Below are 21,939 nucleotides of genomic sequence, written 5' to 3' on the forward strand. Positions count from 1 at the left end.
TGTCCTGGTGAACATGAGCCACAAAGCTAGAATTCTCACACTCAGCTTCACACCTCCACTGCTACTGGCTCACTCAGCCCATCACCTGCTGTCAGCTGGTGTTCTTCCCACTTCAGCACCTACTGAGTGGGGAGATTCAGTGATCCCAACAGACAGGCTTTCCTATAGGACCACCAGGAATTCAATACCAGCCATCAAACTCCTGTGCTTCCACCATAAGCAGATCCTTCATCATCACTAATTTTGTCACTGATGAGATTTCAGAGTGACTGACAGGAGATGATGTTTTCTGTGCAGAAACTCAAGAGACAGATTTGTCCAGTGGAGAAGTGCATTATGACTGTTAAAAAAGGTGCATGTGCACACAGAAGCATAGCAGCCTCAGTGAAGAACTAGCAAATCCTGTAAGAAAACTGTTCCCATGTTTAATGGTTATATAGAGCTGAGGGGTCTTCATCTACCACAGGTGCAAGATCTCTGAGGACATTATGGGTACAAGAGAAGCACTGAGCTGAACTCTACTGGGTTTGCAAAGGGACACCCCACAGGAATGAAGTCAGCAGGATCTGACCAGATGCTCTGAAAGTCCAAACATATTTACTATGTGTGTTAACCAACAATAGTTGTATCCACATGAAAATGAAGATGGCTGGGCATCTGTAGCTTGCTGTACACTTGCTTTAAAACGTGTACTGCATGACTGCATCCTGAAATTCCTTATTTGTACAGCAGACAAGGAAGCAGTAAGGTGATAAATGAATTGTTTCTGTTTCACTTACAGACACATAAATTTGTTAACATACTTACAGCAACTTTCATCGTCTGTATAGAGACAGATTTATTTTTAAGGGTAAATATCCCAATGTATAAAAAAAAACATTTTTAAAACACTTTTCCTGGTGTCAATTCCAGTTGGAAAGTATTTTCCATTTCCTCTACCAAGAACCAATGTGATCACATAGTTTGGCAGTTATTCAGTATAAGGTCTTGACCTCTCTTTAGTGATATTAAGGCAGATTTTATTTTTTCCGATACTCCCTGGACTTTGCCACTGCCTAGCTTGGAAAGACAGGAAACATATGTATTTGGAGTGCTGAAAATGTTATTGTATGCAATGATGCCAATGTTAGTGAGCAGCTTTTCAAAGTAAATGAAAAAATACATGGAAAACTAACCAACTGACAGGCAGACTTTCCCTTCCAAAATTAAAATGTTTACATTCTGGGTGCTACTTCTATTCATTCAGAGGAATGATTCGATTAACATTTATGTTCTTGTGCTTCACTGAAATAATCTATTGTTTCTTACATGGAAGCCTTGACAAAGACAGGGTATTTATTCCCTCAGCAGGGGGGATCTGCCCAATGTTAATCATGATTGCAACCTGATGAGACTCAGCACTTTGCAGCTGCTCCTTCACAGTCACTAGCTGCAGTAGTAAATTGATTTTTTTCTACTTTTATTTAACACAGAAACTGAAAAGTATTTCTCTAGATGTTGACTGCCCATTGCAGTACAGATCTCTGGCATCTCTTTGGGTCTGATGACCACACAGAACCATGAAGAAAGGGAATATTGCAGTGAATGAAAAGAAATCTATTGGCAGTTCAAAGCATACTTAGTTCAAACACAAGGTGATTATCTGACCATGTTAAAAGGCTCATTTGACAGAATTTGACAGGTTTTTCCCAAAATGAAAGAATATGTTACTGGGAAAGGAAAGAGATATTTTCTGACTGAATTTACGGGACAAGATCTCAAAATATGTGGCAAGTAATACACAGTACTCATCTTCTCAACAGCTAACATAGGGAATACTCTATAATTGAAATAATGAGAAATAAATAAAAGACTTTATCAGAGAAAGCCCAAGTTAGGAGCTCCTTCAGCAATGAATCATAGAACAGATTTTATTAATTAAATACTTTGATTAATGTTAAATATAAGTTACTGGTGATTCAAAGGATATTTAATGTATCATGCATTTTTTAAAAAAAACCCTTTGAATAGTTACATGCAAGAAAGAGAATTAATCCCACAACACGAAACTTGGGATCTGATGACAAGAATTCCTATTGCAGACTCTGAAACTCTCAGCACTGAACGATGAAAAATTAATAAAACAACCCTACTAATTAACTACAAAACAATGAGGAACCATGCTGAGATTAAAAGGTTAAAAAGGCAATACAACACTGGGCTGTTGCACAGATGCATATGAGGAAAGTTTCATAACACTGAACAGGATGGAATGTTTGGGCAGTTTTGTTTCATTTACTAAAAATACCTTCCAATTACAGCAGGTGCGCAGAACAGCAGCCAGAGCAAGTTTACCATATCAAACAGGCAAAATGGACTTGGCATGTTTAGCCTAGCAAAGTAAAGGCTAGAGAAGAGTTTTGGAAACAAGATGTCATCACTGCAATGGACACAATACAAGAAAAAGGGGTATAAGATGCCCATGAGTAATGTATGCTGGTAATCTCCAGGGGATGCTCAGCCATAGGAGGGATCATCGTTGGGAAAGTAGCAGGGATGAAAATTATAAAAAACCCCTTTATTTGTTTATGATTATAGAAGCCCATGTTAGCAGAGGACTGGCCTATGTTTGAAAGAAAATAAGTAACAGTGAGTAGTACTTGGAAAATGCACCAGAAAGTGAATCACCAACACTACATGACAGCATGCACATTCACATTTCAGGCATGATCTTTGCCTCAATGAAATCCTGCTGGAGCAAGACTGATCCCTAACAGTAGGAACAGCTAACACTAACCAGCATTAATTCACACTATTATTTTCTGGAAATATGTTCACGGAGTTAAAAGCCAGACTTTCATCTGGGTACTTAGCAGTCCTTTCTGCCTGTCAGACCCATCTCCTGAAATACATGCTACCCAAAAGGCAAGTTTCATTAGCTGTGCCAATTCTGCACTCATGAGTAAATGTGCAATGTGGTGTACAGGAATTTACCAGCATGACCCCCATTAATAGTAATGGAAGTCATGTAACTGAGTTCCTGCTCATGGAGCTGAAAATTTACCTTTCGCTGCCTAACCCTAAAGGCTGCCTTTTCAGTTAATGCTTCTCCAGAAAGAAGTTGGGATTCAAATTTCAAAGACCACATGCTGTAACACTGAGTAGCAAGAAGAAGTACCAAACAGTGCCAGAGAGAAAACCTGGTCTCCTTTAAACAAACTGTGAAAGAAGTGCATTATTACAGGACTCAAATGAAGGGAAGAAAAAGCAACCCTGAGTGTTGCAGTGTTTTACCACCATCACATGATGATTCTTCAAACATTTTGTGCATCCCATAATGAAATTAAATTTGTTTTTTATACTGACTCTTATGTTTTTATATTATAGTCACATATAGGGTCACTTGGAGAAGAGAAAAACACAGTCCTGTCTCAGGATCCACATGTGGCAGCAGAAGTCCCCTACCTTTTTCTCCATCTCTAAACCAAGATGAAACATATTTATGTTCCTCAAATGATGGCAATTAGTACCTAAAACTGTAAACAATGTAATGAAACTTAACTTTGCCTCAATGAGCTTTCATGAAGATCAGTGGTTCTGGTTTGTGAGTGACAATCTCCCATCTCATGTCTAACCCATGATGTTCACCTTTGCCCAGAGAGAGTCACAGGCAAAATGTGACCACAGAAAATTGCAGCTCCCTTTCTGACCAGAGCAGAGGTAACAGTGAGACTCATCTACTGTCCTCAGCAGTGATCTGGAGGAGTAACCTTCCTGAGCTGCAACAGGGTATGGAACTCCCTTTGGCCACCTGCACTGACTTTCTCAGGTTGCAGTGAGAGAACACCACTGTGGAGGTATTCTCCTAGTGATGCCAAATCTGATTTTTGTGAAACTCAGTTACAGAGCAGTATCTGGACTTCTCCTCATAAATTCAACAGTAAGAATGACATGCAGATTTTCCCAGGCGAAAAACCCTGAGAAGCTTAATCTGTGAACTTGTGTTTTATAAGTGGAGACCAGACAGAGGAGAGAAAGTCATCAAAACACATCTGTTTATCGTTTGCAAATCTACTGCACAAATCCACTGTGAACATCAGAGGTGGATATTCTCATGTATCTCAGTTTTGTTTGGGTTCTCTATTATGTTTAAGTAAATATTTGAACTGCGAGAGCCCACACAGTTACTTATTAAAGACACAGCTGGTGTAACGATGCCCAGTGAATGGAAAAGACATACAGATCAACAGACAATGGGAGCCCTTGTCCTAAACACTTAACCCTTGTATTTTAGATCATATGTCCTACTGTTTCCAAGTCAGGATGCAAAACTGTTGGAGAGGTCTAAGCAAGTAGTCCAATCCTTGGCAGACTTATTTTAAATTAAACCAGACGAGATAGTATCTGTACATGTAATAGTAATACTGCAAAGATCAAATGTTTGTTTAGTCAGTCAGCAGCAATGGTGACACTCAGGTTTCTGGATTTCACCCTTTTATTAGTTTATCTGCAAGATAATAGCCTGTTCCAGAGGTCTCACAATCATTTCCTCCACCAGAAAACTTTTTTCCAACTTCCATTCCTAGATAAAAACTTGCCACTTGACTTTTCTCACAGATGGGAGGAGGGAAAGTGATTTTGGTCAGCCATCAGAGAGTGCTCCAACATAAGGGATATTTCCTGAGCTCAGGCTGAAAGCTGTGCTCTGCAGCCCAAACCCTGCCCAGGAGGTCTTCCCCCTGCTTCAGCCACCCCATTGAATCTTTTGAAGGAGCTGAGGAGATGCTTCAGCAGCAGACTGTAAGTACGGCCAAGACTTAGAAAATGCAAACTAGTGCTGCTTGCAGATGAGACACAACTACCTTGTTACACTTGGCACCAGGAGGAGACCTAATTTCTTGGGGGTCAGATGCTGCATATTGTAAATTCTGCATTTGCCCAGCTCACTATACACATTAAAAATACATTTATTTTAGGCAGTCAGTCTTCTCGCAAAATGCTTTGCATGGCATAGCTTAATATTCAGAGCTTGGCTTGTTTGTCTTTTTAATAAGTGTAAGAAGAAAAGCCATCCTCAGGTCAGTGCCAGCCTTTCACTGATTCCAAGAGTTTGCTTACCAGACAGTAAGTTACCCTTCTGTTTTTGTTAATTAGTAGCTAATGATTTATTGGCCATTCGGAGTGGTTAAAGGTTAAAAAGAATCTGTTTCCTTGTTATTTTTTTAAATACTCTCCTCTTCATTGTTAACTCACTGGTTCAGACCCCACCACCCGCAAAAGTGCTGGGTGGAAAATGCCTTATACCTTGAGGGGCTCTTTGCTTTTTAACGCTTCCAGATGCAGTAATAATGGGGGAGGGATGGAGCAGGAGGCACTGGGTGCTGCAGGAGGCATTGGGTGCTGCAGCAGGCTGCTGCAGGAGGCCCTGGGTGCTGCAGGAGGCCCTGGGTGCTGCAGCAGGCTGCTGCAGGAGGCCCTGGGTGCTGCAGGAGGCCCTGGGTGCTGCAGCAGGCTGCTCCAGGAGGCTGTGCCGGGCTGCGGCCTTGCCGGGCGGCCCTGCCCGGCTCCCGGCGCTCATTAGGCCGCCCGCCAGCCCCGGCGGCTCCGTTAACCCGCCGGCCCCTGCTCCCGCTCCGACGCGGGCAAGGGAGGAGCCCCGGCCATTCCCAGGCCATGCTGTGCTGCTTCACTGCTCAAAAAGCTCATTAAGGGCCCATGGCAGCGGCGGTCTCCCTGGACAAGCTGCCGGAGCCCAGCCCCCCACCCCCGGCAAGGAAAATAAATAAATAAACAGGAAAGAATAAACAGGGAAAGCACACTGCTCACAGTCCTGGGGGGAGAGACTAGGAAATGCCAGGGGAGCTTAGCATGGACTTGCAGACCGCTCTGATCAATCAGGAAACTCCAAATCAGGCCAGATTACAGAAACCACTACGGTAATCTTTGTTTTCTAGAGTTTCCCCTTGCAGATTTCCAGAGCACCTTGAAGACAGGCGGTGTGAAGAACAGATCCTGATTAGTCACCAGGGAAAGGCAGGACAAGTCATTTCACATAACCCCCTTACTTCTTTGATGTATGTATCCCCTTTATTCACTGAATATTTTAATGGCATTTCTTTATACAAATTTGGCTCAAGTCTGTACAGAAACATGAGAGCCTGTGACAGTGAAAAGGAATACCAAAGAGCTTCCCATCAGTGAGTAAAAAATGCAAATCCTGAAAAGCCATCAGACCAGTTTCTTTTCCTAGAGAAACGCCCTGCAACGCCAATCATCAGGATCTGGGCTGGCCCACAAAGTCAAGCGAGTTTTACTGGCCTGATTTGTTATCTCCTTTAGGGCTGCATCCAGAGGCTAAACTTTGATATTCAAAGCAGGAGGCTTTCAGCACAGCTATGAGACCTGGCACTAGTGAATGGCACTGCCTGAATTGCTGCCGCTCTTCCAGTGCTGGGGCAGAGATGGGGAGCAGCCCCTCCTGTCACAACATGTGGCAATGGCACAGCAGGGCTGTGAAAAGCCATGGTTGCACAGTCATGGGATCCAGATATGCTCCTTGCCTCTACAGCATCACCAGGATCTTCACAAATATCATCCAGCTACTGCAAACGGTATATTCTTAGTTTTGACTAATTTTGGCAAGGGCTGCTGTAGTGCTGATGGGAGGATGAGTTTTCCCTGTCTGCAAATGGAAATTTTGTCCTCAAATGTGTATTCCCAGATGCTTCTCAGCTCTTTGAGACTGAATCAGTGACACAGCAAGACAGACCTCTTTTGGCTGTCAAGAGACCATTCTCTCTCTCCTCAAGACAACATTCAGTTTTCAGTGTGAGAGACAGCACTCACCACAGTGCTCTGCTGCTGTGGGTGCCCTTGTCCTTCTTCTACAGCCCCTTCCTCATGCTGAACTGCCCCTGTGGTTGATGTCCCTTCTCCCTGACCTTTCCTGCCCTTTGAACCTTTTTTCTGCCTATTTTGCTGTCTCACTCTCCACCTACAAGGATGTTCTCCAGCACCTTCAGAGAGCTGGGAAAGAAGAACATATCCTTTGATGCTGGAAGAGCCCCCTTGCTCTCCTTCCCCTGCCATCCTCTTCCAGTTCAGCAAATCCTTCTCCCTTTGCCAATTGTCCCTATCTACCTGCCAAAGAACCATTCTGAAATATTTTTTTGCTTTCTATAAATCTTGTAAGTCTATGACATATTTTTGCATCCAGGATGTCAATGTGGCTGCTTTCAGAGTCCAAGAAATACCAATGACACTTATGCACAGCAACTAACCCCTTTCTGGACAAATCCCTAGCCAAGCAAACTGCTGCTTAGTGTGGGTAATGGAGTCACATTTCTGCCTATAACATCCAGGGATCCCACACTTTTCTATGGGCTCTCTCCCTGCCCCCGTGGCTGGATCTTTGTGAGGGTCTCCTGGCACACAGATACTTCTCCAAGGCCAGGTAACTGAAAAGTGCTGCTTCCTCTCACTACACAGACAGATCCAAAATACCTGAAAAGTTACTGCAAATCAGGGAGCTGCTGTAATTTACTACATGATTTAATTGTGATAACAGTGCACTTCAAAGAACTCGCACCAAATTCCTGAGGCGTCATTCCAATGACTCCCTGGCTTTGAGCAAGGCCTTGCCAGGCTGGGCTGCAGAGCACAGCCTTCAAGCACTGTCCTCAGAGCCTTAGGGTGAGCCAAGGACCATTCATATTGTGCCAGGTCTCATGGAGGTCCCTGATATCTCCTCAGCCTTCAGGAGGAGCTGAAAATCACCATTGTGGGGAGGTGCCACTAAATGTCTTGGGATTTTTGCAGTGCAGAGTTGTCAGATGGCTTGAGCAGACTGGGCTCAGGAGCATTTCTGGGTGCCAGGCTCCCCAGAAGGACCCAAGAGCCCCACACCAGGGGGAAAAGCCACACAGCTGACACCAGTTCAGATGTGGGGTGCACACCCTAGATGGGCACACAAGTTAAGCCTTTAAAACCTGGGTGATGTGAGAAGAGTAAATACTGAACAGCCTTGACAAAGATGAGGCTTCCAATAGAGGAGGGACTCAGGCTGGTTTTGCCAAGACATGGTCCCTTACTGTGCAGATGTTTTCTGAAAAGTTACTGTTTGTGTTTGCATATAAAATCACCACCACAACGACCAGAGTTTTCAGGTGGTGTTTGCAAACTCTGTGAGAGCAACAGTTCCAAAAAGCAGGCGGGGGAGAGAACAAGCCAGGCACTGGGTACATGTTTTCCCTCCCTGCCCCAGTCACTGGAGAGATTTCTCAAAGCTGTCACTGAGAGCTGAGCTACTCAGTGCTGGGGAGCAGGTCACACTTTACATCTCAATGACCTCCACATGACTTTCACTGCTTTACACTTTAATTTCCCGAGACACAAATTTAGAGGTGAGTTATTTGTTATTTTGTGTCAAGACAATGGAATGTCGCTCCACAGCCAAATCCTGATTTCCTTTCCCAGATATCAATCACTTCACACTTACCCTCCACCAGAAAAAAAAAGCAAACAAAACACCAACAAAAACAATTACTAATTGAAATCCACATGAATAAATATCGGTGGAATTGCAGGGAGGGACTTTTAAAGTCCAGGCTCACATAGCTTTGTTCCACAAGGGCAGATCAGCTGCCCACCCCCACCCCTTTACACCCACTAACACCTGCAAGGGCTCCACAACCAGCCAGAGCAAGAAAAAGTAAATATTAGCCAGGCAGCCCTCCAGTGCTTTTCAGGAGATGTTAGGAATGTAAATGGTTGCCATAGGCCAGGCCAAAGTCCCACGGAGGGAGTGGTAGATGCTGTGGAAGTGTGTAAGAATGGGGTAAATGTGCAGCAACAATTCTGTTCTCTCTAAACTTTCCACCTGCAATACTGCAGGCTGGAACCCAAGACAGGTTTTCACAGGATTCTGTCTCATTTTTTGAATCAATGGGATTCATGTTCTCATCTAATCAGTCTTTTGCTTTATACAACCACAGAACAAAACCCAGTGAGTCCTGCTCAATGACATCACTTGCACTCCAGCGAAAATGTTCCTTTAGAAAGGGAAATATTGGCTTGATTTAAAGATTTCAGGGCACAGCAAGAACATCACAGCTGTGGGCAGGTATATTAATTCTAATCAGAATCTGTCAAGGTTCTGTTTCTATATAGCAAATCTATGGTCTCACCTAGAGGACTTTCATCAATGATCCTCTGGATTTGGGTGGAAGATTTGGTGAATTTGACCTCAGCAAGGATGTGAGCATATGAATCATGAGCCAGAAAAGCAGGAAATGACTCATAAAAGGAACTATTTTTTCTGAGATTACCTTTTCTCATGGCATTTTAAAAATTGAGTTCTGAGCATGTGGGAAATTACATTTTTTGCATTCAGACACGAAGAACATATTTTATGTGTTTGACTAGAACAACATTCTGAACTTTAAATGTAAAATCCAGAATGCATTCAGTAATGAAAATCTAATTTCTTTCCTTCCTCTAGCTGCTTGATATTTTAATTGCTGGGGTTTTTTTAAATGGCCATGCCCAGTAGCACCAAAAATACAGATAAGTAATACAAATGCATAGCTACAAATTCCTCATATTCTCCTATTGTACATGAGCCTCCAGCCCTACCTACCACATCTTTCACAAGTATACAAGCCTACCCACCAAAAAGAACAATAATCTGCTGATATAGCAACTTCTGTTCTTGTAAGAGAGTTGTGAAAAAAACTTCATAACCGGCTTCTGGCTAACCACCTTGGTATTCCAGTCAAATTTCCTTACCCATTTGAGCTGAGAAGTAAATTAAACATGAATGTTTCTCAGGATGCTGCTTAAAAATTTTGGTTGTGGCTAGAAAAGATAATTACTTTTACACTTGAAATGCTTTTTTTCTTGTAAAGCTGAAGAAACCCTGTGAAGAAACCCTTCCTCTGTGAAGAACAGGCCCCCCCAGTTACATGGGTAAGTACAGCTAAGTCCTCAAAAACTTGAGCTAATGAATTGACTGTGGTCATGCTCCCTGTGGTTTTGGTGTCCTGCAAGCCTCCCTGTGCATAAGCCATGGCAGAACTTTTGATCCCATGAAAATGCCGTAGAAGGAAAGGCATCCAGCACAAATTGATGATCTGGTGAGGTGTACCATCCACACTGCTGGAAGTTAGCACCATCCACCACGTCCTCCTTGCTGTAACACCACTGACCTCTAGACCCTGCTGTACATTCTGCTATTAAACAATTCACAATGAGATAGGTGGTAAGGAAATGAGAACACTGGAAGAAATATGGTTAAATCTTAAGAATCCGTGGTTTCTTTTAAGAGGAAGCACTACATTGTAATGCGCTTTGCCTTGCACACTTAGGAGAGCCTTTAAAATATATATTGGCATTTCTTAGAAATATTATGATTTAGGTTTTGAAATGCCACAAAATTCTATTTCCTTCTGGAAAGATATGCTCAGAAAAGTAGGGTGCTCCTAACTGAATAACATTTTCAGTATTTCCAGTACCTCTCCACCTCCATAGTTTGCTTGACATGGCAATTACTGTTCTGCATTTTTCTTTATCAGACAATACCAAGCAATGCTGGAACAGGTCTGTGTCAATCACAAATGCTGTAAACACAGCACATCAATTTCAGCCAGCAAAATCCAAACTCTGGCAATGCCACATGTGATCAACAGTGGCATTACTATAATCTTCAACAACTGCATTGTTTATTTAGAAAATCTCCCTCAATCCCTTAACAAATTAGTCTGGAAGCCACCAAGAGGATTAACTTCAAAAATTCTCCCTCAGATCACAATTAAATCTGCTCCGATGTCACCAGTGATAGACATTTGCATAAGTCATACCCAAACATTATTGCTAATTGTTTTTCCAGTTATTTGACTTCTGTTGGGGTCTGTCTTTTCCAACCAAGTTACAAAACTCAGCACTTAGCTGGGCAATCCTGCTCTGGTGTGAGAGGTACTCCTCAGCACAAGGGCAATACCAAATACCCATCTAAGGATTTAATCGCCAACCACTTTTCCTGACCGTTCAGATTCAGAAGTAAACGATACTGGGTGGTGTCTTGGATACTGTGAGGGCAGTGTCTTTCACCCAGGGTCCAATGACTAAAGTTATGCCTAGCTGGTGGCAGCTATGTGGCTTTTCTCCAAGGAGCTGGCAATCCCTATTCAGCTGCAGGCATGTGCCTGCCTCATAAATCACCCACAGTGCTGGCAGCCTCCTTGGCAGGCTCAGCAGGGAGACCAAGAGCTGAGCAAACAAGGTGTTTGTGCTGGAATGCTCGCACGAGGTGGGAGTGGGGTGGCACAGGGAAGCCTGTGCTGAGCTACTGCGTGATGCTGCCTGTTGGTCCTAGGGCAACAGAGTGCTGGAACCCAATCTAACAAGGACAAGTTCCCTTTACAGGAAAGAAAGAAGTGCCCAGTGCCATCCTTGTTTTTTGGCACAATTGTCACAGTCTGAGTTTCACTACAATGTTGTAGTGAAAGACACTCTGCCTTTTTTTTTTTTTCCCAAGGCAAAGTGGCAAAATCAATTGTCAGTCCTGGATATGGAATATATTTCCGTAACAGGCAAATTTGCCATCATCAGAGAAGGTCTGTGTTTTCAGAAGGAAACGAGATAACCTATCTGTCAGCTCCAAAGGCACCTCGTGCAGGGGCACGTGTGGCAGAGGCACAGGGTCTGTGCTTGTCTCTGCAGCAGACTGTCAGAGGTTGCTGCACTCATCCCACCCTATTGAAAACAAATTGCTACATTAACCTCTCCAGCACAGAGCTGCACCACTCCCACTGCCTGCGACTGCCTGTGCCACTTGTGCCCTGGGATTAAAAAGCACTTCCTGCTTGTCCATGTCAGGGGATTGCAAGTGGCCACCAAGCTGCAGTTGCCCACAACTACAACAACACACAGCCCTGTAGATCTTGATTTTTGGGGTATGTCTGTGTCACCCCCCTTGGTGACGGGTGGCTGCATGAAACGGTCTCAGCTGGCTCCTGGGTGGGAGAACAGGGGTGGACCCGAGTTTTTAAAATAAAAGTTTTGCATATACGTCCTCAAGTTACTCAGCAGTGCTCTGCCTCTGGCCACTGTTAGGCTGTTGTGTGACATGAGCTCCCAGAATCAAAACAGAAGCTCTAGTAAAACAAAGGCAGTGATGAAAGTTAGAGATTTGCTGTAAAGATAATCCTGAAGATAATTCTGCCAACGAGTGGCAGACAAAACGCGTGCAAGAGTATAAGAAATACAGGGGTTGTACAGGACTGTACTTTGCAACTGGCTGATTTTTCTGCTTCATTTAGAAAATGGGGGGACACATCCTTAGTTCCCCAGAAATGCAAAAACTCAGCAAACCCCAAATCCAGTAACCTTCCCTTTACATATCCAAGCTTGCCAGGTAAATATTGCATTTTTTATTTCAAGGTCTTTCCTCCTTATAGAGGAATTATAAAAAGTCTCAATCTGCTAAGCCCCACACAACTGCTTGAATCAGAAGGGTAAAAGTGAGAAAATTTGTGGATTGAGATAAAGACAGCTTAATAGGTAAAGCAAAGGCTGTGCATATACAAAGCAAAACAAGGAATTCATTCACCACTTCCCATGAGCAGGAAGGCATTCAGTCATCCTCAGGAAAGCAGGGCTCCATCACACATAACAGTGACTTGGGAAGCCAAACGTCATCACCGTGAGCATCCCCCCATTCCTCCTTCTTCCCTTCAATCACATGGCATGGGGTACCCCTCAGGTCAGCTGTCCTGCCTGTCCCCTCCCAACTCCTTGTGCACCACCAGCCTCCTCACTGGTGGGGCAGTCTGAGGAGTAGAAAAGTCCTTGACTTTGTGTAAGCCCTGCCCAGCAGCAACTCAAATGTCCCTGCATTACCAACACTGCCTTCAGCACAAATACAAAACACAGCCCATATTAGCTACTGTGAAGAAAGTTAACTTACCCCAGCCAAACCCAGCACACCTGGGCATGACAAAAAATGCACATGGAGATGAAGAGTGTACATGGAGTGAAGGTGGGTGGTTCTGAACAGCAGATGCTTTTTGTTTTAACATTAAGAGCATTGACAGATACTATCTTCAGGTATGGTCTTAATTTATGCCTCTTTAAAGGACACCTATATTCACAGAACTTCCATATGACATCATATGAAACTCTGACCTAGCCTGGAATTGCTTTTTTTCTTCCTGACTTTTCCTCCATGACCCTCCTTCCTTCCACTTTATCCTGTCCCGAGCAAGTGCAGATAAGAACTGTTTCTCTGTTGTGAACAGCTTCATCCCAAGTATACCTGAGCTGGCAGCAGTCCCAAATCCACACCATCCTTAAGACCCTCAGCTTCACACAGCTTCATCTGGATCACAGCAGGGCACACAAGCTCTGTCCAGCAGTGCTGGAGAGCCACCACTCAGATGGCATGAACAAATGGGGCTCACTGAGGTGTCCCAGATATGGAGATAGTGGGTTTTGCCCAGAGGCTATCCCTGGCATCAACAGGCAGTCTGTGGGCACTACTAGTGATCCATAGTATGGAGGATTTGTGGATGCAGACTTCAAAAAACAAGCTCTATGATGCTACACACAGCTGTGGGGGCATGGTAAAATAAACTTTCAGGATCAGCATTGGCTGAGGAGCCTCCAGGTGAGAGAGGGAGCTGTCTTCCCACCCACCCACTCACTCACCTGCTGAGCAAGCACAAGGGGAGAGCTGCTGTACCCACCTGAGGTATGGAAAATAAGGTACAGTGTGGGACTTGGCACTGAAACACAGGGTGTTCTGGCACTGTAAACAGCTTTCAGCCAGTGGATGAGGGATAAAACCTCCATGAGATGGGAAGGTACTAGCAAATTCTAGTGCATGAGTGGGCTGAGAGCTAAATCTCTACAGTATTAACTCAGTCTTCGGTGATATTCAAGCTGCAGCTTGCCCCAGATGAAGGCCAGTTAAGAGAAACCATCACTTACCACAGGCAGGAAATTTTTGAATTCATATGTGAAGCTAATTGAGAGCAGTGCATCTCCTGTTCTTTGAATTCACAACACACCGAAGATCAACCCCAAGCAGCCCTCACTTCTTTCAAGTTTATCTCTAACTGAGGAATTTGCCTGTTTAGTCCGGCAGCTGTCTTCAGGCTAAGTGCAGGTCTGGGTTCTGCAGGGTGGGAAGCACACAGGGATGAGAGTCAGCAGGTCCCTACTAACTGTAATCACTCTGAAGGGGTGGGCTACTCCCAAGACAGACATGAAACAAAAGCCATGGCATGTCTCAATCAAAGACATTCAAGGAGGGAGAGAAAAAACAGCAGCTTACTATTGATTACCAGATATGAGAAGAAACCTCATCCCAGTAACGGGAAAAGAGTAATATTTGTTCTGAATAGCTCATCCTAGTAGACTGTAGGCTCAAGAGGCCAGTACAGTGGAGACACTCTCCTAGGCATCCACCATTTTACACCTCCTGACCATGGAAATGGATCCCACCACAGGCACTGCCTAACAACACACAGAAGTTGTTCCTTTTCTGAGTCATCCAGTGAGTCATTCAGGGCTTTGTTCATCCTATCCCCCAGAATTACTGCACTGCACATCAGACACTCACTGAGAGCTTGTTTCTATGTGCTTTTCTCATGTTTTCTATCATTGAGGTAAAATCATCTTGTGCTCACTTAAAGAGATGCAGAAGGACCTTCTGCCTACAGAACAGTAACATCCTTAAACAGCTTGGATATCATATATGTATAAGTAACACATAATATACAGAGCATATAAATACAAATATACAGGTATATGCTCCTCTATAATTAAAGGAACATGTCCATACTCAAAATATTTTTATGTTGTGCCAAATGATGAATTCTACCCTGAGGTAATGAGTCAGGTAAAACATTAACATAAGTTTGATGGTATATCTCAAATACTGAACAAAACTGTGTTTCTATCAGGAGTTTGGGAGAGTGGCTTGAACTTTGCACTTAATTAAAAACACCACTCACTACTGGGTTCAGTAAAATCTGCTTTTCCAAGTACAAGCTATAATCATACACGTGCAATGAATGCCAGACAGTTCATGTGATGACATTGCTACTGAGCATCATCACCATCAATCATGGGTTTGCTCCTATTCCAAACAAGTACCAGCACAGCTAAACCTGGTCACTGTCACTAATTCTGGCAGGCTCAGGAGAGCCAAAGGATGAGGACCAAACTCCATCAGAGGCTGACTATATTCTCATCACCTGGGAAGCAAGTCTAGTACTGAGGCGAATAGGGCAGCTGACATTGCTGCTGCTCCTTACACCAGCTGTGCTGTGGACAGGCTGTTTCTACTATTTTTAATCAGTTTTATTTACCAGGCTGAACTCTTCCCTCTCCTTCCACCTTTCCTTCCAAAATAATTTTTAATTCCATTTCTTCTAAATTTCTTGTTAATATATACCTCTGGAGAAAGCGGGTCACACACAGGTTACCTTTAATTCAATACCTCCCGCTGACTTTAATGGCTGCAAGATCAGGACCCCGCTAAATAATGTGTTTGAGCTATCAGAGTCAGCAAGTGGCCTTCCTCTCTTCCCCACTGTCATCAAACATCTATAATGGCAAGTAACAGGTAAACTGATACTTTGCTACTGGGAACCTGAAAAACTTCTAATATAGAACTGAAACTAGATAATGGTTATAAAACACTCCTAGTTCACCTGTGCTGTCTCACAACTTCTAATTCCTCCCCCTTGATGTCTTCCCTTCCAGAAATTCAATACAGAGCCAACACTTAGTACAAGTTCCATGTGCTTCCCTCAGGCACTTCTACTGAAACCAGCTGGTTTCCTCCAATGCAGGGAGCATCCATTTCCATCACTACACAGTAAATGAAATGGCATTGCTTCCCTTCCTCTGATACAATCTGTTTCCTTACTGCAATGTTTTATGGTACTGGCACATAGCAGGGTTGGTAAGAAAGCATCAAATACTTGAACTGCTTGAACTGACAGAGAACTGGTTTGATGCCTTTCTGCAAACACAGCACAGCAAAGCAAGCTCTGGACTTACCTTTTACTGATGAGGCTCCAGTGTTTGGCCCCAAATGGCAGGGGACCTCCATGATATTAGTTAATTCTAATTAGTTAATTCTATTTGTTAATTCTAAACCTATTTTTCAACAACAATAAAGAAAAATATTACCAAGCACATCACTTCTGAGCTGAGTACAGAAAATACTTTACAGGAGTCACTTCTACACTTGCTTCTCATTTCATTGTGGTTATTAGCAAACTGACTTTGTGCAGGGTGACTTTGGATATGACCAGAATGTGTCTATTACAAAAACAGTTGCTGCTGAAGTTTTTTAATGCAAGAAAGACAAATCAATAAATTGGATCTCTAAGGATATCTGTGATGATGATTATGCATTTCCCACAGGCACCATTGGCAAGAGATGTCTAAAAAGGAGCAAAGACCAGAAGCTCCCCAGGCAAACAGCAGAATGGAAAAAGGGGGGAGGAGCACCAAAGGGATGCTGGTGGAGGTAGCCCATGTGGCCCTGCTGCCAGGAAAAGACAGAGGCAGACAGAAGGGAGGAGAGTCCAGAAGGTGAGGATCAAACATGAGCCAGAGACAGGGAGGAGGGAGACAGCCCAGGGGAGCTCTGCATGCTCAGAAAGGTTATGCAGTGTCTGAGCAGAACAAAGGGGCTGTGTAGCCTTGGGATGACGAACTGACACGGCAGTAGGATTCTGGAAAGAGTGGAAGGATGCAATACCTGCGAATTAATATGTGTGCACAATTTAAGGAAACTCATGAGATTTGGTACTATGTTATTCAAACATCTCAACTGTGTCAAGTTTAGACACAGCATCCCATTTATCTTGGCACAACTCAAATCCCTAAATTGTCCCTGTCTTTTTAGTCTCCTCACAGGAACTTTACTTCCAGTTTTGTTAAAACATGAAGTAGCTGAGAAACTGCTGTACAAACAAATACCAGCCGAGGTGAAGGCTTAACCCTGGGGCAGGGTGTGGGGACAGCCTGGCAGGCAGGGCTGCAGAGCTGCCTCCAGCTGTTACTGCCCTGCAGCACCCACTCTCTCTTCCACTGCTGGAGAGCTGGTGCGACATCTGCAATTGTCAGATGTGCTGGGAAGTGCTGAGAGCACACTGAGTCCATACTGGTGAGCATATCCTACTTGTGCCATTTACTCAGTGTTGTTGTTTGAGCTCCCCCCTCCAGCCCAAATTTAACCATCCTGCAATAAATGCTGCAAAGGGGAAGGTGATGACCTCAGTCTCTCACACGGACAGCAAAGGGCGCAGTGCAGCTCTCCACACAGTGACCCTGCTTTTCATCACTTTCATGTCACACAAGTGGCAAAGGCAGTGAAGTCAGCAGTGTTTCCTGGTGTTTCCCTCTGCTCTCCCTCTCTGCCCTGAATTTTGTCCTGTTCAGTGGAGACTGGCTCATTTCACTTCAAAAAACTGGGGCAGAAGAAGAAAATGATGACAGGACACGTGTTAACAACGAGAAAACACCAGCTGCTAACATGGCTCACCTACCAGTCTGCTTGAACCACAGCAAGCCCTGAAAATGAGGCAGGGGTTTATTTTTAACATCTCTGTCAGATCTCTTTGCCTTTTAAAGAGCGTTCCTCTGCTGCTCAGGCCCCTTATCTGTTCCTTGGCACTTCAGTGAGCTGGTCCAGCAGCTCTCCCTGCAGCTGTGCCCAGGAGAAAGCTGGAGTGTCCCTCCACTGCCTCAGCAAGTGCTGTGCACTCTGCCAGAGTAATCCTCTAACAAATATGAACACATGGAAACAGCAGAAGAGCTTCACAGTGTCCACAGATGCATGCATAGCAACACACCGAGTTTCACTCCTATTTCTCTGGGCTCCAGATAGCAGAGAGTATATTGCATGTATTAAGCACAAACCTTCATTAAGTTTTAATTTTTTTAAAATATAAAATACTAATAGAAAGCTTTTTACTACCTAAATAAAATATCCTTAGGCTAGGAGATCCTATCTAGGAGTAAAAATAAAATTTTAATCCTCCCATTCAAACTGCCACACAAACTGTGATGAAAGGATGCAGCACTGGGAAATAAAAAACTTGCCGATCATATTAATCCTCCATCTTCCATTCAGCTTCCTACACCAGTATCCTGTTTCCTTTCTAACAGCCAACAATGCTTCTCTATTTCCTTATGTGATTCCCCTAAAATGCTATCATGTCAGACTTAAAAGCAATGCTTCTTAGTCACTAAATGAACTCTAATTTTTGTTATGGTTTGTAGAAGATCTTTGACATCTACCTGTAAATAGTGACACTGTACACTCTAAAAGCCTGCTTTGTGGTTAGTCATGAAATGGCTGCTCTGCACAGAGAGCCTGCAATCCTTTTAGTTAGTCTGACTGACCTTGTGTGGGTCAGTGGCAGCTGAGAGACAGGGACTGCAAAGTCCACGTCCGAGTGTCACGCAGTGACAACTCTTGAGTTTCTCTTGTGTATCTTTTTATACATCAGACAAAAAATTACTTAGTAAGAAAGTGCTTTATTACTGAAAGTGATGAACCCTTTAATAATCATATTTCCCAAACCAGAGAAGCTAGCGCTACCTAAACTCGTCATTTGACAAGACAGCTATAGGAAAGAATTTTCTTTGTTTCAGAAAATTCTACACTACTGGCTGGTAGTTATTACACTGAAGGCTCCTGCATGACACAATTTTTTAACAAGATACAAGTGAATCAGTTGGTTAGATACACTTATAACAGCTTAAAAAACTAAAAATGAAAATAGTTCCAAGTACATGAAGCTTTCCCTAGGAGTACTTCTGAAAAAAATGTACTACATGTAGCTTTGCCTTCCTGGGTCAAAACTCAAAAGTCCTATGAGAGAATTTTTGTCCCAGGCGAGGTAAGCAAGACCAGTACCATTTGTGCAGAGCGGTACCAACGTGCCTGGTGAAACAAATAAAACAGGTCACCTGCATATGTCAGGTCAGAGCTAGCTGACCCATGCCTCTGTTGCTGTATAAATAGCAGGGTTATCACCAACACAATTAGCCTTACCTTATTGTAGTACTGCACCTGAACCGAGTGCCACTGCCCGTCGCTGACCCCTCCCGCAATGAACGGGGCCACTGTCGTGGTTGTCTCCCCTGCAAAAACAGGCAGAGGGGAAAATGGGTCACCATCACTGCAAGAAACACAGAGAGACTCTCACTGGGCACAGGATGCAGCCACCTTGCTTCATCAGGGAGGAATTTGGGTTTGTCCTGCAAGACAATAAATCTGCCCAGTTTCATGAAGTTACTCTGGTGCACACAAACCAGCTTCTAGCACATTTGGGTGAATTATGTTCTTTTTTATCCTGCTTCTGCAAAGCGTGGTAGCAGATGCATTGGGTAGATTCAGCTGTTGCTGAAGTGATCAACTGAGGGAGAAACGTGCATTAATTTTTCTGCATTTTTGCCAAAAGCACTTTTTTGGTATGATAGGTATTGTGATGGAATATTTTCTCAGGGAAGGGAAGCTACTCCCTGTTAGAGATGAGAAAGTGAAATGCAGAGGTATTCTAGTACAAATCCCATGGTAACCTTGGGCTCAGCAAAATTTTACCAGTGATTAATGAAATTATTGGCAGCCTTTCAGTGTTTTTATTTGAAAGCAAGACTTTGCCATTGAAATTGGAAAGCTGAAGCTTTTAAGCCAGGACAGAGTCAGCAGACCCAGCTCAGTAACCAGGCATATCTGTTTCGAGGTAGCAGCAAAATAAACATTCATGTTGAAAGTACATAATAGGCCTGGCACAGAGAAGGGATTGCTCACTTTTTTTTTCTTTCTTCTTTTTTTTTTTCCCAAACAGTTGGAAAATTCTACATAATAAACCACAGGAAAAGTAACTCCCCCAGTAAACTAACAAAGCTCATGGTATTGTTGAGCTTAAAATGTACTTTCAACTCTGTATTTGCAACAAATACCTAAGTCAAGTATTACTCTTGTGTCCCCTACTCTCCTTTAACTGCCATCCCATATATTTCTGTTATTTAAACAATACATATTTCAGCTGAGGATGTATGACATCCTGATGTGATGGTTTTTACCAATTAGTGATAAAATCTATACAAATAATTAGGCTTTTTATTCAGCTATCAAGTGTCTGCAAAAGGAAGATCACTGTTCTGCAATCCTTTCGCTCTGCTTTCTGTGAAAAAGTTGTTGCGACATGTAACACAGTGAGATCAGGTGTCCAAAACTTGTACTGTTCGTTAAAAGCCACTTAAAACTATAAAACATAAACCATTCGCCTTCCAAAGAAAATACCATTTGTAATATGCAGGACCAGACCTGCTCTCAGGTGCAGCAGTGCAAATCTAAATTTAGTTTCATGTATCTTAAAGGAGTTCCTTCACATTTAAATGCATATAAGTGCAAGCAGAATTTATTTTTTTCCCATTCATCCTCAGGGTACCTTCCAAGCAATTTGATTCAAGTTTAGACAGGTGAAGCAGAGCTACAGAAGAAAGAACATCTCTCTGCAGCATATTATTTCCTTACACTAATCCACTCAGAAACCTGCCTTAAAATCTAATTTGGACAACTTTGAGATAATAAAGGGAAAATGTAACCAGATATCTGCAACCCAAAAGGCCCACATATGCACTCAGCATTGCTGGCAAATCAATGGGGTCACACAGGATTTACCATGGGGTCTGAGGGCAGCAGCCATCACTGGTGATGAGTGTGCAACACCAATGTAGGCTGTGCTTCTGCTTCTATGGCTTTACTGCTTGCAATGTCTCACTTTCCACAAAAATAAAACAGGAGTTGACTGGAACCCACATGTCTATTCTGAATATGGATAATGGGAAATAGCAGGATTATTTCCTGAATTATGTGTCCAATATAGAGGCACAAATATTTCACTTGACCTACACATAACTCCACTTGACTTACAGGACAACAGCCCTTTCCAGATATTTGTTTTAGTCTCAGGAGAAAAATACCTTAAACCTGTGACAACCAGAGTTTGTCTGCACTACTGAGATTTCATTAAGTCACCAAAGCCTTGCCACTGAAAGCACAGATCTGCTTCTGGGCATATGTCCTGCCTGAACTTTGCTTGTCAGCCCTCCCCTCTCTCTTCTCCTACAAGCACCAAAGGCACTGGCTTAGTCCTAGTGCAGAAAGCAGCCAAAGCTGCCACTTGTTGTTTCCTGGCCCACTGTAGCAATGAGCATGCAGCTCTCCTCAATTTGTTGTTGTTTATGGCTTCTTCTAAGAGGAGTTGCTTCTCCAGGGCAGAAATGCATTCTAGAGACAGCACTGCTCCTCCCCAGTCCCTAATAAATGGCAGGCCATTTTCACTTCTGCTAGCTTTTCCTTTGGCTTGCGTAGATTTTTAAGATAACATTTATGCACCTCTGATGGTGTAGTGTAAAAATGCATAAACACACAACATTTATCACAGTATGATAAAATGAAGTCTCATTTAAATGTAAGCAAACATTGGCTTGGAGGCCAACATTCAGGCTAGTGCCAATCTTTTATAGTAGTCATAAACTCTGGCTTTTATAGCTGATATGTTGACAAGCTCCTGCCTACGACAGCGAGCGTAATCGCCACAAACCGCTACAATCTGGAGTACACCCGGCATCAGTTGTTTACTGTGCAATGTCAGCCAGTAAATTAATGAGGCAGCAAATAGCCATATAAAATCACTGAAGTGCATTTCCAAACGGCTTGAGAGGATCTCCTGACTTGAAGCAGAAATGCTCGACTCAAGTGAAAGCTCACCTGCAGAGAAGGTGAGCTGGATCTGCTCCTCAATGATCTCCAAGGCAATGAAGTCGTGCTTCTCGTTGAAACGCCCATTGTAGAGGAGGAGAGCATTCCTCTCCCTGGTTGCAAACCTAGAACACAGAGACATGGAGTTAGTTTGTGCTCAG

At 43.4% G+C, this 21,939-nt stretch overlaps 1 protein-coding gene across 5 annotated transcripts in view; it reads right to left on the reverse strand.

Moving 5' to 3' along the window:
* Positions 1–21,939, reverse strand: part of CELSR1 (cadherin EGF LAG seven-pass G-type receptor 1) — a 163,591-nt gene that overhangs the window by 48,580 nt on the left and 93,072 nt on the right. For all 5 annotated transcript variants that reach the window (XM_064422107.1, XM_064422106.1, XM_064422103.1 and 2 more), the window contains exons 4-5: positions 21,788–21,903; positions 19,061–19,149 (exon numbers count right to left, since the gene is read on the reverse strand). In XM_064422107.1, coding sequence (XP_064278177.1) covers positions 19,061–19,149; positions 21,788–21,903 — 205 coding nt within the window. The remainder of the gene's footprint in view (positions 1–19,060; positions 19,150–21,787; positions 21,904–21,939) is intronic.

Source organism: Passer domesticus, chromosome 5 (genome assembly GCF_036417665.1).
Source record: "Passer domesticus isolate bPasDom1 chromosome 5, bPasDom1.hap1, whole genome shotgun sequence".
Classification (NCBI taxonomy): domain Eukaryota; kingdom Metazoa; phylum Chordata; class Aves; order Passeriformes; family Passeridae; genus Passer; species Passer domesticus.